Source organism: Bombyx mori, chromosome 17 (genome assembly GCF_030269925.1).
Source record: "Bombyx mori chromosome 17, ASM3026992v2".
NCBI lineage: Eukaryota > Metazoa > Arthropoda > Insecta > Lepidoptera > Bombycidae > Bombyx > Bombyx mori.
The window spans coordinates 5,013,696-5,039,864 of NC_085123.1; the positions used below are offsets into that span (position 1 = coordinate 5,013,696).

The window sequence follows — 26,169 nt, forward strand, 5'->3', positions numbered from 1 at the left end:
GCACTAAATAAGTTTAAATGGACGCAAATCGGCGCCGTTATCGGCAACAATTAACATGATTAATAGTCTAGATTATTCTATGTGATTATTTATTTGTTCAAATCAACAATATAATCTCACTTAATGGTGCATTAAAATAATGAAAGGACGGAGAAAATAAATAAAAAAGCCTTTATTTTATCATAATACTGTTTACAGAACTATGCCCGAACTATTCTCTCATTCGTTCGTTTAAGTATTAAAAATATATCAATATCTTTCTTATTCAAACTTACAGTAGTAGTACTTACAACATTAGAATCTCAGTCTTATGAAATAGACATAATTGAAGCTATTTTTACGATTTAAAATCGCGTTAATTTTCCACATAATAATATGATATCACTATAAAAACTGTCAAACATTCGAAACTTTGGACAAAATAAAAATCAAAATCACAAACGCGAGATTAAGTCATAAAAGTAATTTTAATTGTGCAATACTTAGAAATCACTTGCATTAAAATATTAAATTCCACTGGATAGAATAGAATATCCACATGTGCAAATCTGAGCCTACCAGCCTTAGTATTGTATTACCGCATATATGTATGTATATACGGTACTAACCAATACTCGATTGAATACATCTATGTCTTCTGAGAATCTCAAAAGATCATCTACTCCGTTTTTATACAGTAACAAAGCCTTCTCCAGCTACTACAACTAATCTTATCTTAAGTGATTTCGGTTCTGTGATAATCAGGCATTGAACAACAACCGAGACTTCGACATTAAAAATCATAAAAAGTCACTTATATCTAATTATCAAATTTTGGTCACTTCCGTTAATGACGCTCTTTCCTCTTCACTATCCTTATTATCGCCAATATTAAACTTCGCGGTACCATCGTACGTCCTTAACTCTAGCCAAGGACTTTGCAACATTTCTTGAATTTCCGCTAAGCCCTTACCCTTAGTTTCCGGTACTAAATAATAACAGAAAACGCCTCCAGCGCAACTGAATACCGTGAAAATCCAAAAAACCGTATAAATTCCACACAAATCCTTGATATCTTGGTAAGATTTGGCAATCGCGAAGCCCAATACACCGCTCAATATCCCGTTTAGGGACATAGCAATGGCTTTAACGTTCAAAGGAAATAATTCAGCGGGCATGAAGTTCACTATTGAATTGAAGCCAATCGTTGAGCTGACAGTGACGAGAAGTATGCCAATGAAAGGCAAGTACCCATATGGCGACATGGCTGCGCTATCAACAAGAACAGCATCTTGAAGAAAGAAGTAAATCCCAATAGCTGCGAGACATACACCGGTTACGATATATGAACCGATTAGAAGGGGCCGGCGACCCAATCTATCAACTAGCACTGAAGCTACAATTGCTGTAAAAAATATATAACAAACAATTAATGGTAGGTACGTTTGAGATTGTGTTCCATAGGCGGATTATTAAGGCCATAATTATTACCCGTCAAGAATCCAACCGCTCCGAATACAATAAATACTGTTCCTTCCATTTCTTTGGGTATGCGACCTTCTTGTAGTATCCTGCCGAAATATTGTCTTATTGTCACCGTTCCCGTAAATATTGACGTAATTTTCAGGCCTGTAAATAGAAGATTTTGTTATAATTTTGTTAAGACTTTTTTATAACTTGTTGAGATTTGGTAAATGTCACATGTTAATAATAAAACTCAGAGAATTAGAGTCGTATGAGATAAGTGAAACATATAATAGTTGATAAGAGCCCTGTCTTTTAGAACGTCGATGGATTTAATGAAGTTGTCACAGAATTCCCAGCAAACACAGCCCATTGAGTTTCTCGCTGGATCTTCTCAGTGGGTCGCGATCTGGTGATAATTCGGCGAAGCACTGGTCTTGATAAAGCCAGTGTCAACAATTCTTCCAGTCTGAACCCCATGAGCTCGCCTACATGTTCGGTGAAGTTCATATAACCCCACGAGGTTACCGACAACAAATTAAAGAAAAAAAACAGAATTGACTGAATCACGCAGCCTAGGTACTTATTACGCAATACTTAAGGAGGCAATAGAAACGAAATTTTGGTCCAAGAAGCCAAGGGGATATTCTGTATCTCACTCCAGTTGCAGCTATAAACGAGGGTGATGCACTAAATCAAGAACTTCTAAATTATAAATCAAACTCTCGACCAATTAGTTTTTTTTGGAACGAAGTTCCTTATGGGACGATGCGGACGGGTACCCTAACCGGGAAAAAACGTCCGTAACGTAAGATTTTTATTATTTATGTATAGTCTTAGTATGATGGCTATACAGCGTCTAATGTATAGTCTACGTGATGACGGTTTCCTATGATAAAACATAATTAGTTTTAATTATTATTATTCATATAAATAGCTGTTTCTTTGTATATTATTATTATGTATTTTTTATAAATCATTGTGAATAAAATAAAGTTGATAACTTTGTAAATTCGTTTTATTTTATTTTTATCAATAAAAAAATCATAATAAAAAATTTATACCCGAATAATTATTTTCTTCAAACCTCGAATAGAACTTAAAATTAATATTTTTATATTAAGGAACTTCGTTTCTATCCGGTGTCCCACGACACCACACATCTTTTTTTTACCGTACACACCTGAAACGATCATAATAGCCTTCCTGTATTTGGCTCCCGAGAAGAGCTGTTTCACTGAACTGGATCTAGTCATGTCCTCTTTCACGTTCATCTCAATCAATGCTAATTGAGAATCTAATTCCTAGAATGAAAATGACAATTTTGTTTAACCTTTAATATTGGTATGCCGGTACGAGTAACGCCATCTCTCATTAAATAGCAGAAACGGATATCCAAACTACATACTAATACTATCGGAATCGAAATCGGTGAGCGCACGGACACAGCCTGAGGCGGTTTGCTAACACTGGCACTAGCGAGAGCAGAGTTTTGCAGAAACTACCGCCGGACCAGAATCGCGACCTAATGAGAAGATCCGGCGAGAAACTCAGTGGGCTGTGTCTGTGAGTCAAGCTTCACGAAGAACCTTTCGTCTCATTCGACGGGTTCGACGAGAATGGTGACCGATGCTTAGAGTGCTTAAAAGCACAGATAATGGGTCGGGAGGATCCGAAATGTCGCGTTACGAGAACACTGTTTACCGTAACTAGTGGTCGCCCGGTAGTCGAAATTCGACTATAATTAATTGAAATTATAAGTTTGTACACTATTATGATTCTATTTTCAAAGACTATTATACTTCTATAATCACAAATTTCGCCAAGACTACACTATAGAAAAATATTAATAAAGACAAACAATATTTAATCTGTTCTCAATTTGATTACAGACGTCAAGAACAAAGTTTGACAATAATAATAAATAGTATGCATGCGTGTGTGCGTCAAATACATGGTATGTATTGTGTGTAATGTTTTATTTATTGATTTAATGTATCTTTTATGCATTCATTTTAAAAAATATTAGCATTGTGCACTTTTTCTTTATATTCTCTCCAAGTGTGGAAAATTTTATACTCCTCCGTGCGCGCAATTTTCGTAAAAAGGGATACAAAGTTTTTGCTTCACGTATTAAAATATAGATTCCTCAAATATATAACTTTGCAAATGTTATTCCTATTCACCTTTTCATCTTTGATTCCTCGCAGCTGCATCAAAACCTTCCTGGCCTCGTTTACTTTGTCCTCTTTTAGATAATAATATGGTGTCTCCGGTATCCAGAACGAGGCAATCAAAAAAGTCAACGGTATAAAAAGCAAACACAAGTTTAGTGTTTGATAACTTATGAATGGGCCAGCACCGATGACTAGAAGATTCCCAAGATTAAACATGTATCTTGTTGACAACGAGAGGGTGCCTCTAATGTCTTTATCCGCTATTTCAGCAAAATATATACCTTGGACCTGCGGGATAATAGTTTATGGCTTTAATCTATACATATAAATAAAATTGGAGTGTCTGTTTGTAATATTGAAATAAACGCTTTTTACTATATGTCTATGAATATATATACACCAAAATAACATTTTTTACAATTTTTGTCTGTCTGTCTGTCTGTCTGTCTATCTATCTATCTGTCTGTCTGTTTGTTCCGGCTAATCTCTGGACCGATTTTGACGAGACTTTCACTGATAGATAGCTGATGATATAAGGAGTAACTTAGGCTATTTTTTTAAGACTAGCTTCGCCTCGCGGCGTCACCCGCGGTACGACAATAACCGCGGGTAGCATCGTGAGACTCAGCTATTCAATAATAAAATTTAATGTTTCCGAAGCGAAGCGAGGGCGGGCGGGTGACTAGTAAAAAATAATAATGCGTAGTATCTGACTAACACTCATAAGAAACTCATTCGCGATAATATTGCTTATGTGGAAAGGACTAACATACTAAGTTACTGGTAATAAGAGCGTCTTATGAGCCTGCACGGGTAGGTAACACCACCCTGCCAATTTCTGCTGTGAAGCAGTAATTGTACACGTTTCGGATTGAAGGGTAGGGTAGCCGTTGTACTATAGAACTGAGACTTGCAACTCATGCCTCACGGTGGGTAGTGGCATTTACGTTGTCGATGTCCATTGGCTCCGGTTACCGTTCAACATCGGGTGGAACATGACCTTTTACAGCCGTCTGTCAGACGTACCCCATAGTTTCAACCATGCAGAGTTTATAATTCGAATGAAACAAGTCGATTTTTCCGGCATTCAGACTTGCATGGATCACTTTTTGATCCATAAACTACGGTCGATTTGTAAATCCGTTAGTTGATATAAAACACTTTTAATTAGAATTAGTGAACAGTATCCTATTTCTTATAACAGATACAACCGATACCTACGTGATTTGGTAACGTGTGCTTTAAATACAGGTTGCTCGATTATAAACTATCTTTGAGCGAATCATACATATCTGTTGAGTCCTTTTTTCGTAATTATATAACAAGTATCCAAAATATCAACAACAAATATCCATAACACACAAACTTTTGACAACATTAGTATAACTTAAGTATTTGAGTTGTCCAACAAGTAAGAACTCTAACATACCGTACAAAGAATAGCCGTGCCAAAGCTCCACAAGAATTGCGTCATCATAAGCATCCAGCCTATTGTAACGGATACGGCTATGACCTGAAAGAAATTTAATTTTAAATAAGAATTATATATGTAACTAGCTGACCCGGCAGACTTCATTGTGCCTCAATCGATAAATAAAAGAGCTAAACTTTTGTATAAAATAAACTTAAAACAAACAAAAGGAATCCGTCCGACAGGGGACACATCAAAGGAAAAACAAAATTGTTATTTTTATTTAATTCCGAGCATTTTCATATTTATCTATCTTTTAAACCTTCTCTGGACTTGCACAAGTAATTCAAGACCAAAATTAGCCAAATCGGTCTAGCCGTTCTCGAGTTTTAGCGAGACTAACGAACAGCACTTCATTTTTTATATATAGAGAAGAAGAAGAAGAAGATTAACCAAATATTAAAATACGCAACAAATTCCACATTCATTGCGCCTGGGTACGGGTGATAAAAAAATGCAACACCATAAAAATATAAATAATATATGACAGATAACACATAAAAAAAAAAAACAATATATACCAATTTAACCAAACTAGCTATTTTTACACGATAAAAAGGTTGTGTGATAAGGGTTTATCAGGTTTTCCCCCTTAATGCAAAGATAATTTTAAAATAGCGCTAAAATACGGTATTAATGTTAGAATACCACCTAGTAGCATCGGGGGCCATCTATTGGCAAATACAAAAACTAACAAACAATCTTAAAGAACGCAAAGAAAAAGTATACGAAATAAAATGTTAAGTAAAAAGCAATCAAAAACTAAGTAATATATTGGGGAGTAGCTTAGTATAGTGTAACAGAGTGTTTTTCCCCCTACTTATGCTGATAGCCTTGAGAGGCTATTTCAGCTTCGCCTTAACGTGTAGGTGAGCTCACGGGGCTCAAACCGGAAGAAACAGAGTGATTAATGGTTAGTGACTACGGAACACACATCAATTGAGTGTGGTTTTATTTTGAGAACTGTCAATAAACACAACTGTGGTTAAAACCTTTTTATTATTTTATTCTGTGCCCTAGCTCATAGCAATACTGATCCCAAAGAATTCTTCGAGACCTATTCCCTCATGTGAGTTTTCTTGTTAACTGATTAAATTTAATATTTGACGCCTGTACTGTACTAAGGAACTGATATATTTATTCGGATCAAAAGACTGAAAATGTTCAATTCCAATTTTAAATAAATATACCAGTCATTAAACGTCACGTGCTGATGATCTCGTCAGCGGATCGTACTATACGTTGGTAAAAAACAAAAGACAAAGATACTTACCGTTCCAACGACTACGGGTACCATACTAGCTAATAATGTATATCTTCTCCCAAACTTGTCTATAACGAAGCGTGCCGTGAAACTGCCGATAAGGAATCCAATTGGGTTCAGTCCTAGCATCCATGATATCTCCGTCTGTAATATTCAGGTTTCTATATTGTAAGACCGCAGAGCAGATAGCGCCTTTTGGCCTATTTCTATAACTAACAGTCGCGTTTGCGATTTGAAGGTGTGATGACCATTTTACTAATATAATTAAGATAACATTATTCAAAGTAACAGTATTGACGTTATGATATCCATGGCTTCCGGAAACTACTTAACACCAAGAGTGCTGTGAGCTCGTCAATCCATCAAGGCAAAAGAAATAAACAACCTACTATAAAAGGAAGTGTGAATTTAATTTGAGGGTATTTTAAAACGTATTTAATTTGTTACCGTTTATTCTCCTTGAAGTAAATAAACAGTCCGTTATTACGTCCGTTAAAAGTCGTCGTGGCCTAACGGATAAGACGTCCGATGCATTCGTGTTGAGCGATGCGCCGGTGTTCGAATCTCAGGCGGGTACCAATTTTTCTAATGAAATACGTACTCAACAAATGTTCACGATTGACTTCCACGGTGAAGGAATAACATCGTGTAATAAAAATCAAACCCGCAAAATTATAATTTGCGTAATTACTGGTGGTAGCACGGAATAGATAAATAAGGTTATTTATCTATTCCGTGGGTGGTAGGACCTCTTGTGAGTCCGCGCGGGTAGGTACCACCACCCTGCCTATTTCTGCCGTGAAGCAGTAATGCGTTTCGGTTTGAAGGGTGGGGCAGCCGTTGTAACTATACTTGAGACCTTAGAACTTATATCTCAAGGTGGGTGGCGCATTGACGTCGTAAATGTCTATGGGCTCCAGTAACCACTTAACACCAGGTGGGCTGTGAGCTCGTCCACTCATCTAGCAATAAGAAAATAAAAATAAAAAAACTTTAAATCAATACATATTGATTTGATACGTAATAAGTTCACCATAGACAACTTACATTGGAAATCACCACGGAAGTTTCATTATTATGAAATTTCAGTAATACGGGTGTGGGCCATGCCGAGCACGCTCCCACCGCTAAGAAAGCTAAAGACACTGAAACATACAGAAGAGACCTATTATTGCTTAGATATATTTTTACAGTGGAGTTTACTGATTAAAACGCCTTGATTCTCCTAGCACCTATCAGTCCTCAATATTCTAAAAATAAATATATATACATACATACAGGGAGTAAAAAAACTGTTTTCAATGTTGAAATGAGGTAATAGGTATAAATAATTATATATTTTTTTTTTATTGCTTAGATGGCAGGACGAGCTCACAGCCCACCTGGTGTTAAGTGGTTACTGGAGCCCATAGACATCTGCAACTTAAATAGGCCACCTACCTTGAGATACAAGTTCTAAGATCTCAGTATAGTTACAACGGCTGCCCTACCCTTCAAACCGAAACGCATTACTGCTTCACGGCAAAAATAGGCAGGGCAGTGGTACCTACCCGCGCGGACTCACAAGAGGTCCTACCACCAGTAACAATACAACAATAATTATATCTTTCACAATAAAACTTTGTATCATAGCGTTTTCTTGTTAAATGACTTATTATAATAGTTGTTACCCGCAGCTTCGACCGCAAAAAAGTAACAGTGTAGTTTCCCGTGGGAATGAGATCTATTTTTGCGGTATAAACGGCAATCAGTCACTCTCCTCACCTAATACAATCACTTCAAAAAATCAAGTCAATCAATCCGATGCTTCCGCTTCAATTCGATGTAAAGAAGGTATAACAGCACACAAAAAACAAACAAACCAACATTCTCGTTTAAAATATTATAAATTAAGAAACAAGAGACTATGGATTATATACGTAATTCTAGATACTTATAGCATTTCAGATTAAGAAACCCAGCATACTTTGTACTAAACAATTTATCTCCATACAAGGTTCGATAACGCCGACCAATGTAACTAACACTCTTGTTAAGTTTTAGGTATCTCAATGAAAAGTTTTCTAATCTGTTGTACCCTATTTCGTTGTCAGTGTAGAATGCACGCAATGTAAATGATATAAAAATATTAGAAAATAATAATTTTTTGAGTGTTTTTTTTTACTCGTATCACGTCTCTAATCACAAAAAGTATTTCCATTTTCGAGTTCAGCTCTAATACGCTATAAGCTAAAGAAGCGATGGCACCTATTTATTTTGTTCTACCACACTATTTTATTCGCTGAACTAGCCCTGTACTTAGGTACAGAAGGCATCGTGTTTCATTAATTTTTAATAGTTTTTTAGCGCTATATGAAAAAAGTGGGCCCACAGCCTAGAAACAAGTGTAGAGCGAATCTGAAATGATAATCGTCACACCAATTTCATGCTTAGGACTCCTGAATACTTAGAATACTTTTGATAACAATGCACCAATGCATGATAACACCAAATGGAATGCGATAATACGTAACATTAATTGAGGCCGTCAGCGCAAAACTAACCCACAATTTTTCACAATCATGCTTATAATTATGTATATTGCAATTTATTTAAAATATAATAAATTTTGATGCAAAACCGGCTTATCCATAGTTTCACCCATAGATAACAAATAGCTTTTTAAACATTATTTTTGCGCGTATTGTTTTTTTGCCTACTCAAATTCATGAAAACTTAAACCTCATTGCTCCATAATAACTATGGTAAGCATACGCCACTTTTGCGCTGACGGCCTCAATTAATTCATGCAACACACTACTATAGTGTACCTATGTAAATTTGGAATCTTTTTTTTTATTGCCCTTGTAGGCAGACCACAGGAGAAAATCGCCGCATCCCCACCCGCGCGGCAGGTGGGGTATGTAGGAGTTGAATCTCACTAAAAACTGCTGCCGCTCAGAGCCGGCGCCCTACCGTGCCGAGCCGCTGCCTACCGTAAACTTTAGACTGGTATTAATGAATTCCGCTCTGAGGCCCTAGGAAAAACCGATATTACAGGATCGCCTCGAACAACTAAGCTGACTGTACAAAAGGAAGTGAATAAGTGAATTAACCAATATCTCTGTTACCAAAACGACGAGAACAATATGTTAGACCCTACGAATAAATGTTAGACCAGATTATCCATAAAGAACAAACATTATAATTTTTATCCGTTTCTATTCCACGACTCGATTTCTACAGAATTTGTAGAGACAAATGTGTAGTGTATATACTCGATATAATTTTTTTATTTCATAACTGTTATAGCCTTTACACGTGGCTCTGCTCGCGTTAATATACCCCTCGAGAATGTCACTGTTTTCTGAATGAAAGATATCCAACATCGCTATCGTATATGTAATATCAATATCATGGTGATCGATTGTGTATATATCTGATATATATAATATGTGATATATAGGTATATAGATTGTGTATATCAGTGATTCTCAACCTTTTTTTTTGTTGCGGCACATATTTAACGATTTCAAAATTTGGCGGCACACAAAAAAAAAGATAAAAATTATTTACTTACTACAAGACTGCATAAATAGTTTATCAAAAAATTTTAAAATACGAAAGAAACTAAAATATACTATAATTTTTTTTTGTGGATTTAAATATATATTATATGTTTAAAATATTTTTCTTTTAAAATGATATAATTTAATAATATTAACATTATTATATATTCGCAAAATTTGGCGGCACACTTTTGAAATTTGGCGGCACACAAAAGTGCCGCGGAACAGTGGTTGAGAATCACTGGTGTATATAGTAATATCTGAACGCGTAACAAACAAACTCTCTTTCGCATTTATCAGCTTGGTCAGATTGTGTTTATCAGATTTAGATTGTTTCATAAATTTTACACAATAAATTTTGCGCGATTTGCTAAATAAGTCGTTAATGTGTAATAATTTTATGTTTGTCTGCTCTAATAGCAGTCAGTAAGCCGGATTGGAGTGATCTCAGGAATTGTTGGTGATGATTCTCAATCTCCTTTGAACCATCGGACTTCCCGTCACTGAAGCAGAGTTCGTTCATGCTACCTGTGTGCTTAGTGCGAGTTTCTTAACGTTCTCGATAACGTAAAAGTTAAGCCAATTTTGTATGCAATTGGAACAGCGCCCTAGCGGCAAACGTACACAAACTATCCCATTCCATACAAATATGAGTTAACTTTAAAAAACTCGCACTAAGCACACTGGAATCGCCGCGTTCATCGACAGAGCGATTTCAGATATCATTCTTGCCATGTACCATTTAGCTCTTGAATGATATATGTCCTGTCTCAAATGAGGCAGCGGTATCCAGCGGCTTGGCTGCACCTGGAGATGGTTACGTCGGTGAGCGTAACAACTCACCACCACGTGAACCGTAAGTTCATCTATCTACAAATACCGTAAAAAGCCACCTCCTACACAATATTACTACTATTACAATCTACCTAAAAATGTAACATAATGCCTTATCGTTAAAGTCTATATTTATTTCAATTGTTTCGCGGGAGTCACGTATACGGGACATTACGATAATACCTCTGACTGAGTTGCAAGCTTGTCTGTGTCTTTTTACTAATTCGAAAATAAAACCTAATCTAAACGTAAAATCCAATAATATTGTTTGATTACATCAATGTTTATTTCGTAAATAAATATACGTACCACTAAATGCGGCCAGATACTGCACTTTTCTGTTACTCTCCATTTATTTTGCCTGTAACAATTCAACACAAAAAGTATAACGTATTTATTTATGAATGAAATATTACTCATTAAATATGTGCCCACTTAAATACTTGATCACTGTGTACTTTTATTGCTGGTTAACACAAGACTGCGCCTATGAAAGGACTCTTTCATATTTATAATATTATTATGGTATTGTTTATATAATCTGGGGTTGCCAACCGTCTTGCCTACCCCGGACACGTTTTGTTTTTTTAGGTATCTTGAGATGTTTTTAATTAGCGACCTGGATTTTTAAAGCGTCTTTTTGTGATTTTTGACTAAACACAAAAAAGTGAGGAACATTGGTGGACTTGAAAAACAAATAATGGATAAAGCAAATATAATTATATTGCAATAATGCAAATATGCATTTGTTAAACAATGCCAAATTTACCTGTCGCTTAGCGATGTTCATTTTGCATTAGAATTTAATAAGATATTAATCAGTTTCATTTCAATTATGAGCCCTATTTAAAAAGTATGCTCCTTATTAGCTCTATTTTATTGACCCTGTTTTTTGTGTGTATGAGAATAAAGTTCTGCTCTTAAATTACATTCTGGTTTTAACCATGGCCTGATATTTATTTCTACCTTCAAGCCCTGGGTTACAAAATTTCTAAATGGCAACCCTGTACTAGTAAAAACACGACGGGGAATTCACCAGAATTTATAATAAAGTTCCGGCAATCTCAACACAAGTTTTATTGTTTAACCAACGACATGAATCACAAATTATGATAAGGTGAATATTCAGGTAATTTGACTTTTTCATTATTATTTTATTGCCCTTCAATGTAAACCAGCTTACAGCCCCCTTATGGTGAATGGCTACCATCGCTCATAGACATCAGCAATGCCAGGACGAACCCACTGAGTTTCTCTCCGGATCTTCTCAGTGGATCGCGTTTCCAATCCGGTGGTAGATTCTGCGAAGCACGGTTCTTGCTAGGGTTCGTGTTAGGAACAACGTCAGGTTTGAGCCCCGTGAGCTCATCTACTTTCTTGGTGACGCTTATATGGTCTCTCAAGACCAAAGGCAAGAGGTAGGAAAAAAAATGCCAGGAGCACAGCCAAACCGCTGCCTACTACTGAGTACTCTTCGTCTCTCAAATTTCGTTTGGTAAAAGATGTCATAGGGCTCAGGAAACACTGTGGATGCGAGTTCATTCCAAAGCTGGATCGTATGTCGCAAAAAAAGATTTCTCGAAAGACACTGTAAACGAACACAGAGGTTCTAGGTAGTACGGAAGAACTCTACTTTGGCAGCGGGCGTTGTGATGGTAAAAACTAGATGACGGGATCATCTCTAACAATTCCCCGAAGCACTCCACATGAAACATACCATATAAAACGTAAACGGAACCATATTCTCTCCTTAGCCCCAGAAGTATACCAAACGGCCCGTGAGAGAGATGGGAACAGTACTCCACGAGGGGCCGTAGTTCTGCTTTGTAAAACCATAGTATTTCTCCAGATACAAAGCACCGCTTCATTCTGTTGAGAGCTCCCAACATTTTGATACCAACTTGGCTTTGTTCTCTAAATTATTCAGATATTGGACATCGTTCGAACGTCGACTCGAAGAATTCCAATACTGGTGGAAAGTTGGAGGGAAATCTTTGGAATCGTGGCACTATGACAAAAAAAATCCCTCTTCGCAATAACCGCGGAAACCTATCTTCCAAGAGTTGATTAAGACTACTTTTTTTTTTAAACTACTTGTATAATTCACGCAGAGGGAAATAACCTAACTGACAACGAGTTCAATTCATTTAACGCAGACATAAAACTACTTTGTATTTATTTAAAAACAATATGCTTGTGACGCTTACGACTATGACATGAAAACGAATTAAGACTATGAAGGAAATTAATGTTTTTTTTCTAACTTACGGCCCAATTTGTTTATATAGCGACTATACTTGATCGTTTCCACTAGTAGAAGGCTTTTGATATTGTTATTACGAATACCATGTGGTGAAAGTTAGGTATATTTACCAGTTATTATTGTACCTCTCTACCTTTAATTTTTGTATAATCACTGCTAAATTTCGTGACTTTTGCAGGCTTTTTACTGGTTGTAGGACCTCTTGTAAGTCCGCGCGGGTAGGCACCACCACTCCGCCCATTTCTGCCGTGAAGCAGTAATGCGTTTCAGCTTGAAGGGTGGGGCAGCCGTTGTAATTATACTGAGACCTTAGAACTTATATCTCAAGGTGGGTGGCGCATTTACGTTGTAGATGCTTATGGGCTCCAGTAACCACTTAACATCAGGTGGGCTGTGAGCTCGTCTACCGAACTAAGCAATAAAAAAAAGGCAAAACTCAGGAATACATCGAGGTTTTTAGGGAGTTGCTCGTGTGGGTTCCCTCGTTCTACCACGTCAACCTAGTATTGGATTCGCTCACGCGACCCTTACATTGACACCTTCCAGGTCATCCATTACCGTTTCTGCAACATAGCCGTCGGAGCACTATGGCACATGAGGAAAGTAGATCTTCACGACGACCTTCAATTAGAACTGATAAAGTGGTATCAGAAGACAGCGTCGAAACGTTATTTCAAATAAATAATAGTTTAAAAAAACTAACAAAATACGCTTTTATAGAAAATCCATGCTTTTTAGGATATTATCAAAATAACCCTTCTACTCATATCTGTTCATAAAATATTTATAGCTACTGATACCATGCACCCCACGCTTTTTTTACAATAAAATCATTTTTTCTTACACTATTTTTAGTTCAAATTTACTAACATTTATTTTCTGTTTTTTAGTTGGATTTTCTATAAAAGCGTATTTTGTTAGTTTTTTTAACTATTATTTATTTTTCATTTTTTAGTTGAATTTCAATTTTTCGATATATATTTTTTTCAATATTTTTTTAATATTGAATTGTCATCTGTCCTTAATACGTATACCAAATTTCGAGTTAATCCGACGTTTTGAAGGGGGTAAAAATCATGTTCAAAGTTTCCGTTACAAACATACAACTAATAAAAGCGTATTAAAAAGCGGCGCGAACCGGTAATCCTCTTATCGTGGCCGCCGGAAACTACATACCCGATCCAGACCACCAAAGGGTAAACAGTTGACGTCGCCACTATTGGTGCTTTTAGGCATTCTAAACACCGGTTACATATTAAGTAGGTATATTATAATGGTCACCGTTCTCGTCGATCCCGTCGAATGCGACGAAGGGTTCGTCATGAAAAGGTCTTATAACCGTTTCCAAATTTAACAATACGTGTAGTCAGCATGTCACGTTACTAATTGAAGTCCGGCTATCGTATTAACATGCGAATCAATACGTTCAACACCGTACGATAAGAGGAAGTAGTTCTAATTTGGCTTGCAAGATTGGACCCAAGCAAACGTAAACGTCCATAAATATAAATGTTGCAAATTGAGTGAAAGGACAAAAGGTTTTAAACACTGCCACTACAAGTCGCGACGATACGCCTTTTATGTTCCTGAACAGAAATTTACTAATATAACATTTTAAGGAGTTATAAAATAAAAAGTTGCAAAATAACTCCAATTTATTGGATCGAAATATAATTAGATCATAATAAATTTCGTTTATAATAACAAAATAATTGGTTACAGTTATTTTTTTTTACTGGAATTACAGAAACTGTCACAGTTATCTTTGAAATAATTGTACCAAAAAAAAATAAACATAACCTATATTCGTAAACAACATGACTTGTTATTGATTAATCTTTTTATTTTTTATGTACTTACCAACAATTATAATTTATAACTACAACACCGAGTAATATTATATTTTATGCGTTTCTGTAAATTCATATATACATTAATTTAAGTAGATACTAACAAAACTTTATGCTAAAATTTCATAACAATCTACTATCAATTACTACAACCTCAACGACACTGAAAAACAATTACATAAAATGATTGGCAAATAGCCATTACGTTACCGAAAGACAAAAAAAAATAATAATAAATTTATGTCATTTAACATTATTACGAAAACATTACGGATATAGACTACTGCCTTAAAAATTCCGGCCACTCAGAGTCACACTTAACGAATAGCGAAAATGACTGATTCAAAACAGTGACTGAGGCAGACTGAGGCACACTGAGGGAGGGTAGAGCTGAGGGGAATAGTGAGACGCTGCCAGACTGTATGACTGAACTAAATGAAAAAGATAATACTGAAAGATCTACACTTTGTAATACTAGCGTCCTAGCGGCATGCTTGTAGCTTCATAGCATGATGAAAGTGAATAAGTTTTGAAGTCGACTTGGCCAAAAACGTAAGAAATCTCGTAACTGCTCTTATTGAGAGATTATGCCGAAAATTTAATTCTGCCCACTGGCATCAAATCTGTAAGAAGACACACATTATCCATATATCCATATATCCATATATCAAACATGTGTCCACGAACGACTTACACGATGAACGAATAAATCGTCTACTTATTATGAATCAAACCAGTAAAGTTTATGCCTAATTACTTTTGATAAGGCATAAATAAATAAACGGTAAACCAAATAATACTTTTTCTATGGTATGTATGGTTGGTATGGTGTAATGTGATCCACGGGCTAGTACTACCATCTTGCTCCTTTTCTTAGCTATACAATACAATACTTATTGTCTGCTTTGCAGTAAAATCTTGCAGGGTAGTGGTAATTTCGCATGGTGGTTTACACCAGTCCTACCAGTAATAATTAGGTAGGTACAAAATATTATTCCTTCATCTCTCGATCTCTCGAAACACTAAAGGCCAATATTTGGGCAAGATCCCGATCCCAGACCCTGACTCTGAAAGTATTTTGCGTCTTAATAATTAGCAATTTCTATTTTCAATCTTTATATATGTTTCGGTATTTCGTGTTTAAAACATAAGTTACACACAGTTACAGTACAATTAAGAAACACAAATTTAGCGCCAACATCATGAGAAAAAAAGTAATTTATGGGATAAAACGATACGAGTACCTAACTTGAGAACGTAGTTATGTTTAGCTTCAACCTATTTTATAAACTTTATTAGTATATGATTTATTTATGTTCTACATTCTATATACCTTAAGTTATTGTTACTACATTTAATTGGCAAGATATTAGAAAGGAAGAAAGAGAATATGGAAAAGAAAGTAGGAAGACAAACACATTATTCAAAATTAAAAAAAATTACGTCGCTATTCTAATTTTTTTGCCTACCTAACCAATAACCTAAAGGAGCTATTGTGGCTTCACCTTTGATAGGCAGTTTATAAACATTGTTACAACCATCGAAATATTATGTTACAACATGTAATTGTTGATAGAGCCTTGTAACAGACTCATTTATAATGATAATTGCTCGATATTGAGGCAAATCCTTTACCGTACTATCAACTCCACATTTTTTCCCTACCTATTCGCTGATAGCCAAATGGCCTATTTAACCTTTTTCGAACGGATAGGTGAGCTCACGGGCTCAACCTGACAGAATTTGCTAACATCAGCCGTAGCAAAAGCACTGCTTTTGCTACGGCTGATGTTAGCAAATTCTGAGACTCAAATGACAAAACCATCGAGATCGAATCGAATAGAAGAATCGACTTAAACATTTCAGACTCTCACATTAGTATTAGAGATGGTATTAGAAGCTATGCCTTGTTTAGACATCGCTAAGCAATTTGCCAAATAACTAACAGAATAAATAGTCCTCGAGTACGACTATTCAAAAATCCATTTAAATATACGTATTTAATCAGTAAGCTTGAATTTTACAACATCAATACTGTGCGACTTGCTAAGCCGACTTTTTATCTATTATGTATGTATCTATTCACAATATAAAAACAAAAGACACTTGTTGAAAATTTAAATTTCTTGGCAAATTCGTCCATCCAAATAATATACAGCATTGAATAAAGTTTAATAGTCAGTTGGACAATAACTTTATGCGAAAACTGCAAACGAATAAAGACAAATAACTCTAACTCATACGAAAAATTTTTACCACACACTGATAATTAAAGAATATACCCGAATATATCGTATTTAATAAACACTCCTGCCTATTCGTCTGTATTCGGTGATTACTACAGTGAAGTGAGACTTTTTGGCGGGAACGCGAGAAATGAAGTTGTGTGATTTGTTTTATTTTGTCTATTTAGTGTTTCTTTAGGTTTAGATGTGTAATAACGGTAGTTTATTAACTGTTTAGTATTTGTGAAAGTGCACAAATATGGGAAAATGAAACAAAGCCGCTGAACGTAATTTCTCGGGATCCAAAATCCACTAAAAAGTCCACTGAAAAAGTCTCAGTAAATGACTACCATTTCACTGAGATTATATTTCATCCCATATCATTTCGTTTCGTTTCCATTTCATTTCTTTTCGTTTTCATTTCATTTCATGCCATGTTTCATGTTAATCAACTTCATTTCGTTTCATAATATCAACTTTTCATATAAAAAAGTTTTCATTAAAATTTAAATAAGACTTGACCTAAAAGTATTAGTTACCAGGTCATAAAATCCCTTATTTAAAACCAGTGAAGTGATGCATGTATTGCACTCTGTAGTTTGTGGCTTTGTGCCCGTCCAAAGAGTAAAATAAAATTGACAGTCTTTAGATATTCTCTCGGAAAGTGATCGTGTGGCATTTGAGTCTGAATACATGGTACCTACCTAGTTGTTAGTGGTTTAAGATTGTAACTTAACATAGTGAACTGCGATGTCGGAACACGTACTGCCGGCCGAAGGGCCGATGAGGTTTATTTCACCCATAATACAGGATAATCCAACCGGTTGGGGACCTTACGAGATGCCAGACCAATTTAGGGACATGCCCTATCAGCCATTCAGCAAAGGCGATCGATTAGGCAAGATAAGTGATTGGACAATGGTGCAAGACAAGAAGTACCAGAGTAAGTCTAATTTCGTTATACGAAGAAAACTATACAGAACTATTTACATTAGAAAAAATAGTTTGAGGTTAGAGTGCTTTTTTTTATCTATCAACGAATATGGCTTAGCTTTTTTGATCTAGCTAATAAATAATTAGCAATCATTAGCATTTTACTATAATATATTTCTTGTCTCGCTAATAGAACACTTGACTTTATAACTATTAATAAAAACGAAGTAAATATATTTATTATAAATATATGTACATTACATATTTTAGCACATATGAATATGCTGCCCATTTTATAATGAGAAAAATCATTGTTTATCTCGGCTCAATACCTCTAAAAACTTCTCCAGACAAGTATGCATCACAGTTCGGCGCTGGTTCGTCTTATGCATACTTCCATGATGAAGATGAAAGCACCTTTCACCTGGTGGACACTACTCGAGTACAAAAGCCGTACCAGTCATATCAGCGTGGGCGGGCTCGAGGACAGCGTGGTCGTGGTGCCAGGGGTGCACGTACTCCTGGTGGTATGACAACATTGAACAAGGTAAAAATAATTACGTCATCAGCCATAACCTCAGTCAATTATTATGGTAATATTATCTACTTTTCATACTGTAGAAAATATTCAAAAATAAATTTACTTCATGATAACAAAATCATTTCCTCAATGCTATCTTTGTCAATATTAAATTGCAATAATACTGTAGTGTATTAGTGAGGGTACTTATTCTCCTTTTAATAAAAGGATTGCTAAGTGCGGGCTGCATAAAGACAGATACAAAATGAACTGATTTGTTAACCAACACATGTGCTTAAATTTATTATTAAATAATAAAACATAATAAATACAAACCTTGCAATTAAGTTTTTGAAGTGAAACTTCCTTATCGGCGTTGGAAAAAAATTTACCGTCACATTTTTCGGTTACGCGTCACATTTTTCCGTTACGCGCCATCTTTTTTGTATTCATGTCTATGATAATAAAATCCTTTTGTTTAAACTTTATCTAATTTAACTTTTTTGTATTCATGTCTATGATAATAAAATCCTTTTGTTTAAACTTTATCTAATTTAACTTTATTTAACCAATTTCTAGAAAGTTGCATGTAGATCATTTTTCGAAAAATAAGGCCATAAAGAAGTTTCACTTCTTACGTGTGTACACTAGTACACGCACACATTTTTTTGGTATCCCAAAGTTATTCACAAACTTTAGCTATTAAATGTAATAGATTTTACCTGAAGACATTGAAAGTTTTTAGTAATATAAAGAATGTCCTTTAGATCTTCAGTAATGTGGTGTAGTGCAGTGGTGTATATGATGATCTTAAACCAACAAATATGCAATGCATTGAAATGTTGTATATGTTTAATTGTTTAAAAACAGCCACGTGAACGCAAGCTTGGTAAGAGGTGGGGTCAACGTGGTGCGCCTATGAAGATTCGTGATGCATCTGTAACTGTAAGGCCAACATGGGTCACGATTGAAGATATGGACTTCCCACGTCTTGCCAAACTATCATTACCTGGTATTAAAGAAGGTATGTGTGTGTGATATTCTTACAACTATAGATTTTTTTTATCTAATTTGTAACAATTGATTACAACGTAGTACATAACCGCAAACAAATAGGAATGTTAAAAAATTTTCATTTTACATATAAGTTACATAATATATAAAATATCACAAAATAAAAAGTAAACGTACATACAGATATGTTTGATGAAATAAGTGAAATTTTACAGGTGAAGATATTGTCAGTTGCGGTACTTTAGAGTACTACGACAAGGCGTACGACCGCGTCAATGTGAAGCACGAGAAGCCCCTGCAGCGTATAGATCGTATCTTCCATACGGTAGGAAATGATTACATTTTACATTTGCTGCAAACTTTTTTCTATCAAAATTTCCTATGATTTTAATAGCAGCTGTATACATACAATAAAGAAACTATAAAATTTAGTTCATATCAAAACTGAAAAATGGCATATTTTACTGAGATAAAGGGCCTTGCTATAATCCACTAGCTTATCCATATAGCAATGTAATAGATGTGGCATTAAGATATACATAACATAACATATCTGTTGCACAACTTGTAAGCAACAAAAGAAAATTAATGAAACAATATATACTTAATATTGAAATTTTATATAAATAAACTTAATATTTAAAGTGAAGTACCTATGAACTAATATTATAAAATTATTTTGAACACTGATAATAATGAGATTATTACATTTGAATACAGTTATTACTTTTGCGTAGGTGACAACAACTGACGATCCTGTGATCCGTCGTCTCAGTAAAACAGCTGGTACTGTTTATGCAACTGATGCTATACTGGCGACGATTATGTGCTGCACTCGGTCTAACTACTCATGGGACATTGTTATCGAGAAAATAGGTGGGTCTACTCTTCATAATCTTAAAACAAAAATACAATCAGAAATTAAGATTAGTTATTTTAGCTAAATAATAAAATCTTGAAATAAGTATGTAGTCTAATTTATAACATTTATAAAGGTGACAAATTGTTCCTGGACAAGCGTGATAATACCGAGTTCGACTTGTTGACCGTTAATGAGACCTCTGTCGAACCTCCAGCTGATGATGGAAATTCTATCAATTCTCCAAGAAACCTGGCACTGGAAGCCACCTTTATCAACCATAACTTCAGTCAACAGGTATTTTGCGATGTTAATTATACTTTTTGGATACATTCTTTTGTGTTAATTTAATTTTTTGGGTACCAACATGTTCTACATCAGCACAGAACATTAGAGATTATATTAGATTAGTATCATTATTATATTAGACTATTGTCTAAGAAACGTATTGCATTTGCAATAACTCATATACTATCTGTTTTTTCATGATGTTTCTATATGAGAAACTTTCTCTGACGTACCATGAAAATTAAATTTGGTTAGAGTTCAATTAATAAATGATGCATTCATTCTTACAACAACGAAAATTGTAATATTTTGGATCACTACTGTAGATGTTGTTACCAATTGTGACTTCAGTAATAAAGAACTAATACACAGTAATGAAAACACCGTTTATTCCGTAAGATGGTACTTGTGTTTACATAAAGACCGGCGCCGGGCAACTGGTGCAGTTTAATGCAATAACTGCATGCGCAAGCGCTTACGTGTCCCTACATAATAGATTACTTCCATGCCTTGTAGATCCACTTATATATCACAGAGGTAACCTTTCTCTGTGAGTGTTTACAAGTCAATACCTAATCAAACTGCGCAAGTAGTCCGCACTTTATGTCCATTAATAGAGAATCGATCTATCGGTGGTTCACGCTTAGAGGATTAAAGCCATAGTGTGGACACACACATTTTAAACACTATCAAAGCTCATGATTATAGATTATAGGTTAGCAACTCAAGGATTTTTACTCAGCGATGCACTAGATACGAATTGAAGGTAGCTGGTAGGCAGAAGATACCTATATTTATTAAATTATATATAATTATCGGCCGTCTGGTGTAGTGGTAAGTGACATGGTCACTACACAAGGGGGTCGCGGGTTCGAATCCCGCCAAGGGAAGATATTTGTATGATAAATATAAATGTCTTTTCCAGGGTTGTGGATGTCTATTAAATATATGTATGTGTATAATAAAAATATTACATTTATTTCCGTTATCTGGTACCTGTAACACAAGTTCTTTACGAACTTACCACGGGACCTGTAAAGGTGGCGTGATTGTTTTAAAAAAAAAAAAAAAATAATTAATCCAATAAACATAGTCGTACCGTTCATAATGTCTCGTGCACCTCGGCCCTAGATAAAAATGTATTTGTAAATATTGCGGTACATCAATGCATAGCAACACGGTTGTTGACTGCTGCTATAAGTTACCAAAACGCTAAGTATAGGTGTAGTATTTTATTGTCGTTTTATTTTTACTCTTAATGTTTCTGAAGAATCAATTTTTCCCAACAAAAAGGTGCTGAAATCAGGTCCAACGGAGCCTAAGTACAAGTTCCAAGAACCAAACCCGTTCGTCTCTGAAGAGGAAGATGGTGAAGTTGCCTCAGTGGGCTATCGCTATCGTAAATGGATCCTTAACAATGGTGTTGTAAGTTATTTTTACTAAATATAGGTATTCACTGTATTGTTTATTTATACTTAACACAAGAATCAAAGCTCATTCAGTTTTTTTTTTTTATTGCTTTGATGGGTGGACGAGCTCACAGCCCACCTGGTATTAAGTGGTTACTGGAGCCCATAGACATCTACAACGTAAATGCGCCACCCACCTTGTGATATAAGTTCTAAGGTCTCAGTATAGTTACAACGGCTACCCCACCCTTCAAACCGAAACGCATTACTGCTTCACGGCAGAAATAGGCAGGGCGGTCGTACCTACCCGTGCGGACTCACAAGAGGTCCTACCACCAGTGAAAAATTGAAAGAAATCAAAATTATTTTCATTTTATAATAAACGTACCCTCGTGTTATCATAATACAAAGTAGGAATTCCGCTTTCTCAAAGTGTTTAAACAAAAAAAAACCTTGAGTATTTTTCTATTGACAATTTTTCTAATAATATGGTATTCAATATGACTTTTTGTAATACATAATATCGTCGCTGTCAAACCAAAATCTGCTATGTGCACTTTTTGACTTTTTCGTATAGTTCACAGCTCTATCTACCGTATAAAAAAATCTGTTATGTGTCTATAGCTTTAATATTTATCTGTAGGTTTCATTTGATATCTTAAAAATTCACGTTCATATAAAATTTTATACGAAAATGTTTTTACTCGTTAATTCAAAATAGAGTTTTTGCACATGACATAGGCAGATTTGACAACGACGATATATAAAATCTATATAAATAAAAATGAATTGCTTTTCGTTAAGTCTCGCTAAAACTCGAGAACGGCTGGACCGATTTGGCTAATTTTGGTCTTAAATTATTTGTGGAAGTCCAGAGAAGGCTTAAAAGGTAGATAAATATGAAAATGCTCGGAATTAAATAAAAATAACAATTTAGTTTTTCCTTTGATGTGTCCCCCGTCGGACGGATTCCTTTTGTTTGTTTTAAGTTTATTTTATACAAAAGTTTAGGTATTTTATTTATCGATGGAGGCACTACGAAGTCTGCGGGGTCAGCTAGTGTTGAATAAAAATATTTCTCTTATTTATTGATATATAATAAATGAATTTACAGGTTTTGATAGCACGCTGCGAGCACGACGCGGTAATGCAGGGCCCCCAGGGCGAGACGCAGTTCCTTACCATCAAGGCGCTCAACGAGTGGGACTCGAAGCTCGCTAACGGCGTCGAGTGGCGACAGAAGCTGGACACGCAGCGCGGCGCCGTGCTCGCCAACGAGCTGCGGAACAACTCCTGCAAGCTCGCCAAGTGGACCGTGCAGGTCAGATCCGCGACTTCATAATTCGTCTTCTCGCATCAAAACTGTATAATCTCAAAACTTACTAATTTTACGGGAGAGTGTTTTAAAGGTTTAACATGTTCATCTTTGCAAAAAAAAATTTTATCAGTTACATTATGTCTTTTAAAGTAATTAAAAATTATGTATTAATTTTGTTAATAGTAGTCAAAATATAGTTAAACCAAAAAAAAGAAAACTAAAATTAAACTACGCTCTTTTGACAGTGTTTATGAGAAAAATACCAAATGATTCCGCATATTAACTCAATTTCGAAGATTTGTGGAAATTGTACACTTTTATTGCGATAAGACAATATGGTGTACATGCTTCGTGTTCGTTACGGTTTAACACTAATCATACCAACGCTTACCGTTACGTATTTGTACCATAGCGGGTAGATAACGGTATACGACAAGTATTACTCAAAATAAACAAAACAAAACAAAAAAATTGTATAATAAGTGTAGATTAATTGGTAAAAAAAAATCATGAAGTCAAATGTGCAAAAGCAATAAGATGATATGTGCACTTTCGCTGCAAGAATTCGAAATGGGTCATTTGACTGACCCCTTATGGTATGTTTAGTGTTAAAAAGGATCAGTAGTTAACATAGTCTAAACGCGCAAAACACATGGTTACATTAAAATCTTATTTTTGTCCAATACTTGCAAATAAAAGATACAAAATAACATTACATTAAGATAAATTCAAAATGAGTGATTAAGTATCTTCCTTTTCATTATGTTTTTTTTTTTATTGCTTAAATGTGTGGACGAGCTCACAGTCCACCTGGTGTTAAGTGGTTACTGGAGCCTATAGACATCTCCAACGTAAATGCACCAACACACCTTTAGTCTCAGTGTAGTTACAACGGCTGCCCCGCCCTTCAAACCGAAACGCATTACTGCTTCACGGCAGAAATAGGCGGGGTGGTGGTACCTACCCGCACGGACTCACAAGAGGTCCTACCACCAGTGATTACGCAAATTATCATTTTGCGGGTTTGATTTTTATTACACGATGTTATTCCTTCACTGTGGGAGTCAATCGTGAACATTTGTCAAGTACGTATTTCATTAGAAAAATTGGTACCCGTCTGCGGGATGCGGACACCGTTGCATCGCAAGATACGAATGCACCGGACGTCTTATCCTTTAGGCCACGACGACTTACAAATCAATCTTATTTAACGACTTCATGTTTGTTGTCTGTGCAGGCATTACTGGCGGGCTCGGACCAGATCAAGTTCGGTTACGTGTCCCGCGCGCAGGTGCGAGACAACTCGCGCCACGTCATCCTCGGCACGCAGCAGTTCAAGCCGCACGAGTTCGCCGCCCAGATCAACCTGTCCATGGACAACGCCTGGGGCATCCTGCGGTGCATCATCGACATATGCATGAAGCAGAAGGACGGTACGCCTCATCATTTTTGTTTTTTTTTTATTGCTTAGATGGGTGGACGAGTTCACAGCCCACCTGGTGTTATGTGGTTATTGGAGCTCATAGACATCTATGACTTAAATGCGCCACCCACCTTGAAATATAAGTTCTAAGGTCTCAGTGTAGTTACAACGTACCGGCTAAGGCGAGACTTTCGGCGCGCACCGCGGTACCGTAAGTTTCGTGTAGTCGGTGTGGTGGAGCTCGATGGGGTTTAGTCGGTAGTCGTTCTGCGGGGCAAGTGCTTCCGCGCGCCTTTTTCAAGGCGTAGTCTCCTGTGAGAAATTGGGGGAGGTGGAGGACCTCGGCCCTTCTCTTCTCCCCTTCTTCCTCTTAGGAGGCGCCGGAGTCCGACATAACCCGGTCCGTTACCCCCCTCAACCGGGTATTCGTAAATGGATTCCCCAGCGTTAAAAAAAAAAAGCTACTACGGTTGCCCCACCCTTCAAACCGAAACGCATTACTGCTTCACGGCAGAAATAGGCAGGGTGCTGGTACCTACCCGTGTGGACTCACAAGAGGTCCTAGTAATTACGCAAATTATAATTCATTTATTAATTAAATCACCTATTTCAGGTAAATACTTGATCATGAAAGACCCGAACAAGCCCCTGATCCGCCTGTACGACATCCCGGACAACACGTTCGAGTCGGACGCGTCCGAGGAGAGCGGCGACGAGCAAGCCGACACGCCCTTCGCGCCGCTCTACTCCTACGGAAACAGCAAACGGGTCTAGAACTCTACACTTAGCATCCAGAGAGCCAGAGAGCTAACAGTTACAATTGAATATGCAATTTCGAAAAGGGCACATCTCTGAAAATGTAAAAAGTTCAGGAGTAAAAAAAACAACTGATCATTTTCTAAAGCAGTGTAAAATTTTAAATATAAACTTTTGAGATATATTTTTGTGTTAATTAGCAATTGAAAATTACTGGAATCTATATATTAATACGTGAAGCAAAAACTTTGTATCCCTTTTTACGAAAATTGCGCGGACGGAGGAGTATGAAATTTATCACACTTATAGAGAATATAGAGAAAAAGTGCACAATGCTAATTTTTTTTTAAATAATGCATTAAAGATACATTAAATCAATAAAGAAAAAATTACACACACTACATATCATGTATTTGACGCACACACGCATGCATACTATTGTCAAACTTTTGTTCTTGGCGTCTGTTGTCAAATTGAGAATAGATTAAATATTGTTTGTCTCTATTAATATTTTTTATAGTGTAGTCTTGGCGAAATTTGTGATTATAGAAGTATAAAATACAATCATAATAGT

At 35.9% G+C, this 26,169-nt stretch overlaps 2 protein-coding genes and 1 long non-coding RNA gene across 16 annotated transcripts; 2 read left to right on the forward strand and 1 right to left on the reverse strand.

Moving 5' to 3' along the window:
- Positions 1–157: 157 nt before the first annotated feature.
- LOC101738515 (facilitated trehalose transporter Tret1-like) lies at positions 158–15,278 on the reverse strand. Of its 14 annotated transcripts, none has more exons than XM_062673309.1 (10): positions 15,122–15,278; positions 14,861–14,914; positions 11,047–11,098; positions 7,403–7,500; positions 6,365–6,499; positions 5,050–5,133; positions 3,630–3,908; positions 2,627–2,747; positions 1,471–1,608; positions 158–1,384 (listed from the first exon to the last, which is right to left on the reverse strand). In XM_062673309.1, exons 3-10 carry the CDS (start codon positions 11,087–11,089, stop codon positions 807–809), a joined length of 1,476 nt encoding a protein of 491 aa, XP_062529293.1. In that variant the 5' UTR covers positions 11,090–11,098; positions 14,861–14,914; positions 15,122–15,278; the 3' UTR covers positions 158–806. The 14 variants fall into 14 exon arrangements, with proteins under 14 accessions (XP_062529293.1, XP_021203459.2, XP_062529292.1 ...); XM_021347784.3 differs by having other exon boundaries at positions 15,061–15,278; XM_062673308.1 differs by having other exon boundaries at positions 15,138–15,211.
- Positions 11,784–14,816, forward strand: LOC134200422 (uncharacterized). The gene is made up of 2 exons (XR_009975343.1): positions 11,784–11,866; positions 12,665–14,816. It is a non-coding gene; the product is annotated as an uncharacterized LOC134200422 (long non-coding RNA).
- A 2,437-nt stretch (positions 15,279–17,715) lies between the features above and the next one.
- eIF3-S7 (eukaryotic translation initiation factor 3 subunit 7) lies at positions 17,716–25,699 on the forward strand (the record flags this gene model as incomplete). Its single annotated transcript, NM_001044191.1, is given in 10 exon segments — positions 17,716–18,018; positions 18,359–18,555; positions 19,399–19,552; positions 19,758–19,867; positions 20,280–20,418; positions 20,538–20,698; positions 21,983–22,114; positions 23,213–23,419; positions 24,654–24,849; positions 25,453–25,699. Coding segments are annotated over 10 exon segments (1,650 nt in total). The 3' UTR covers positions 25,614–25,699.
- Positions 25,700–26,169: the final 470 nt, after the last annotated feature.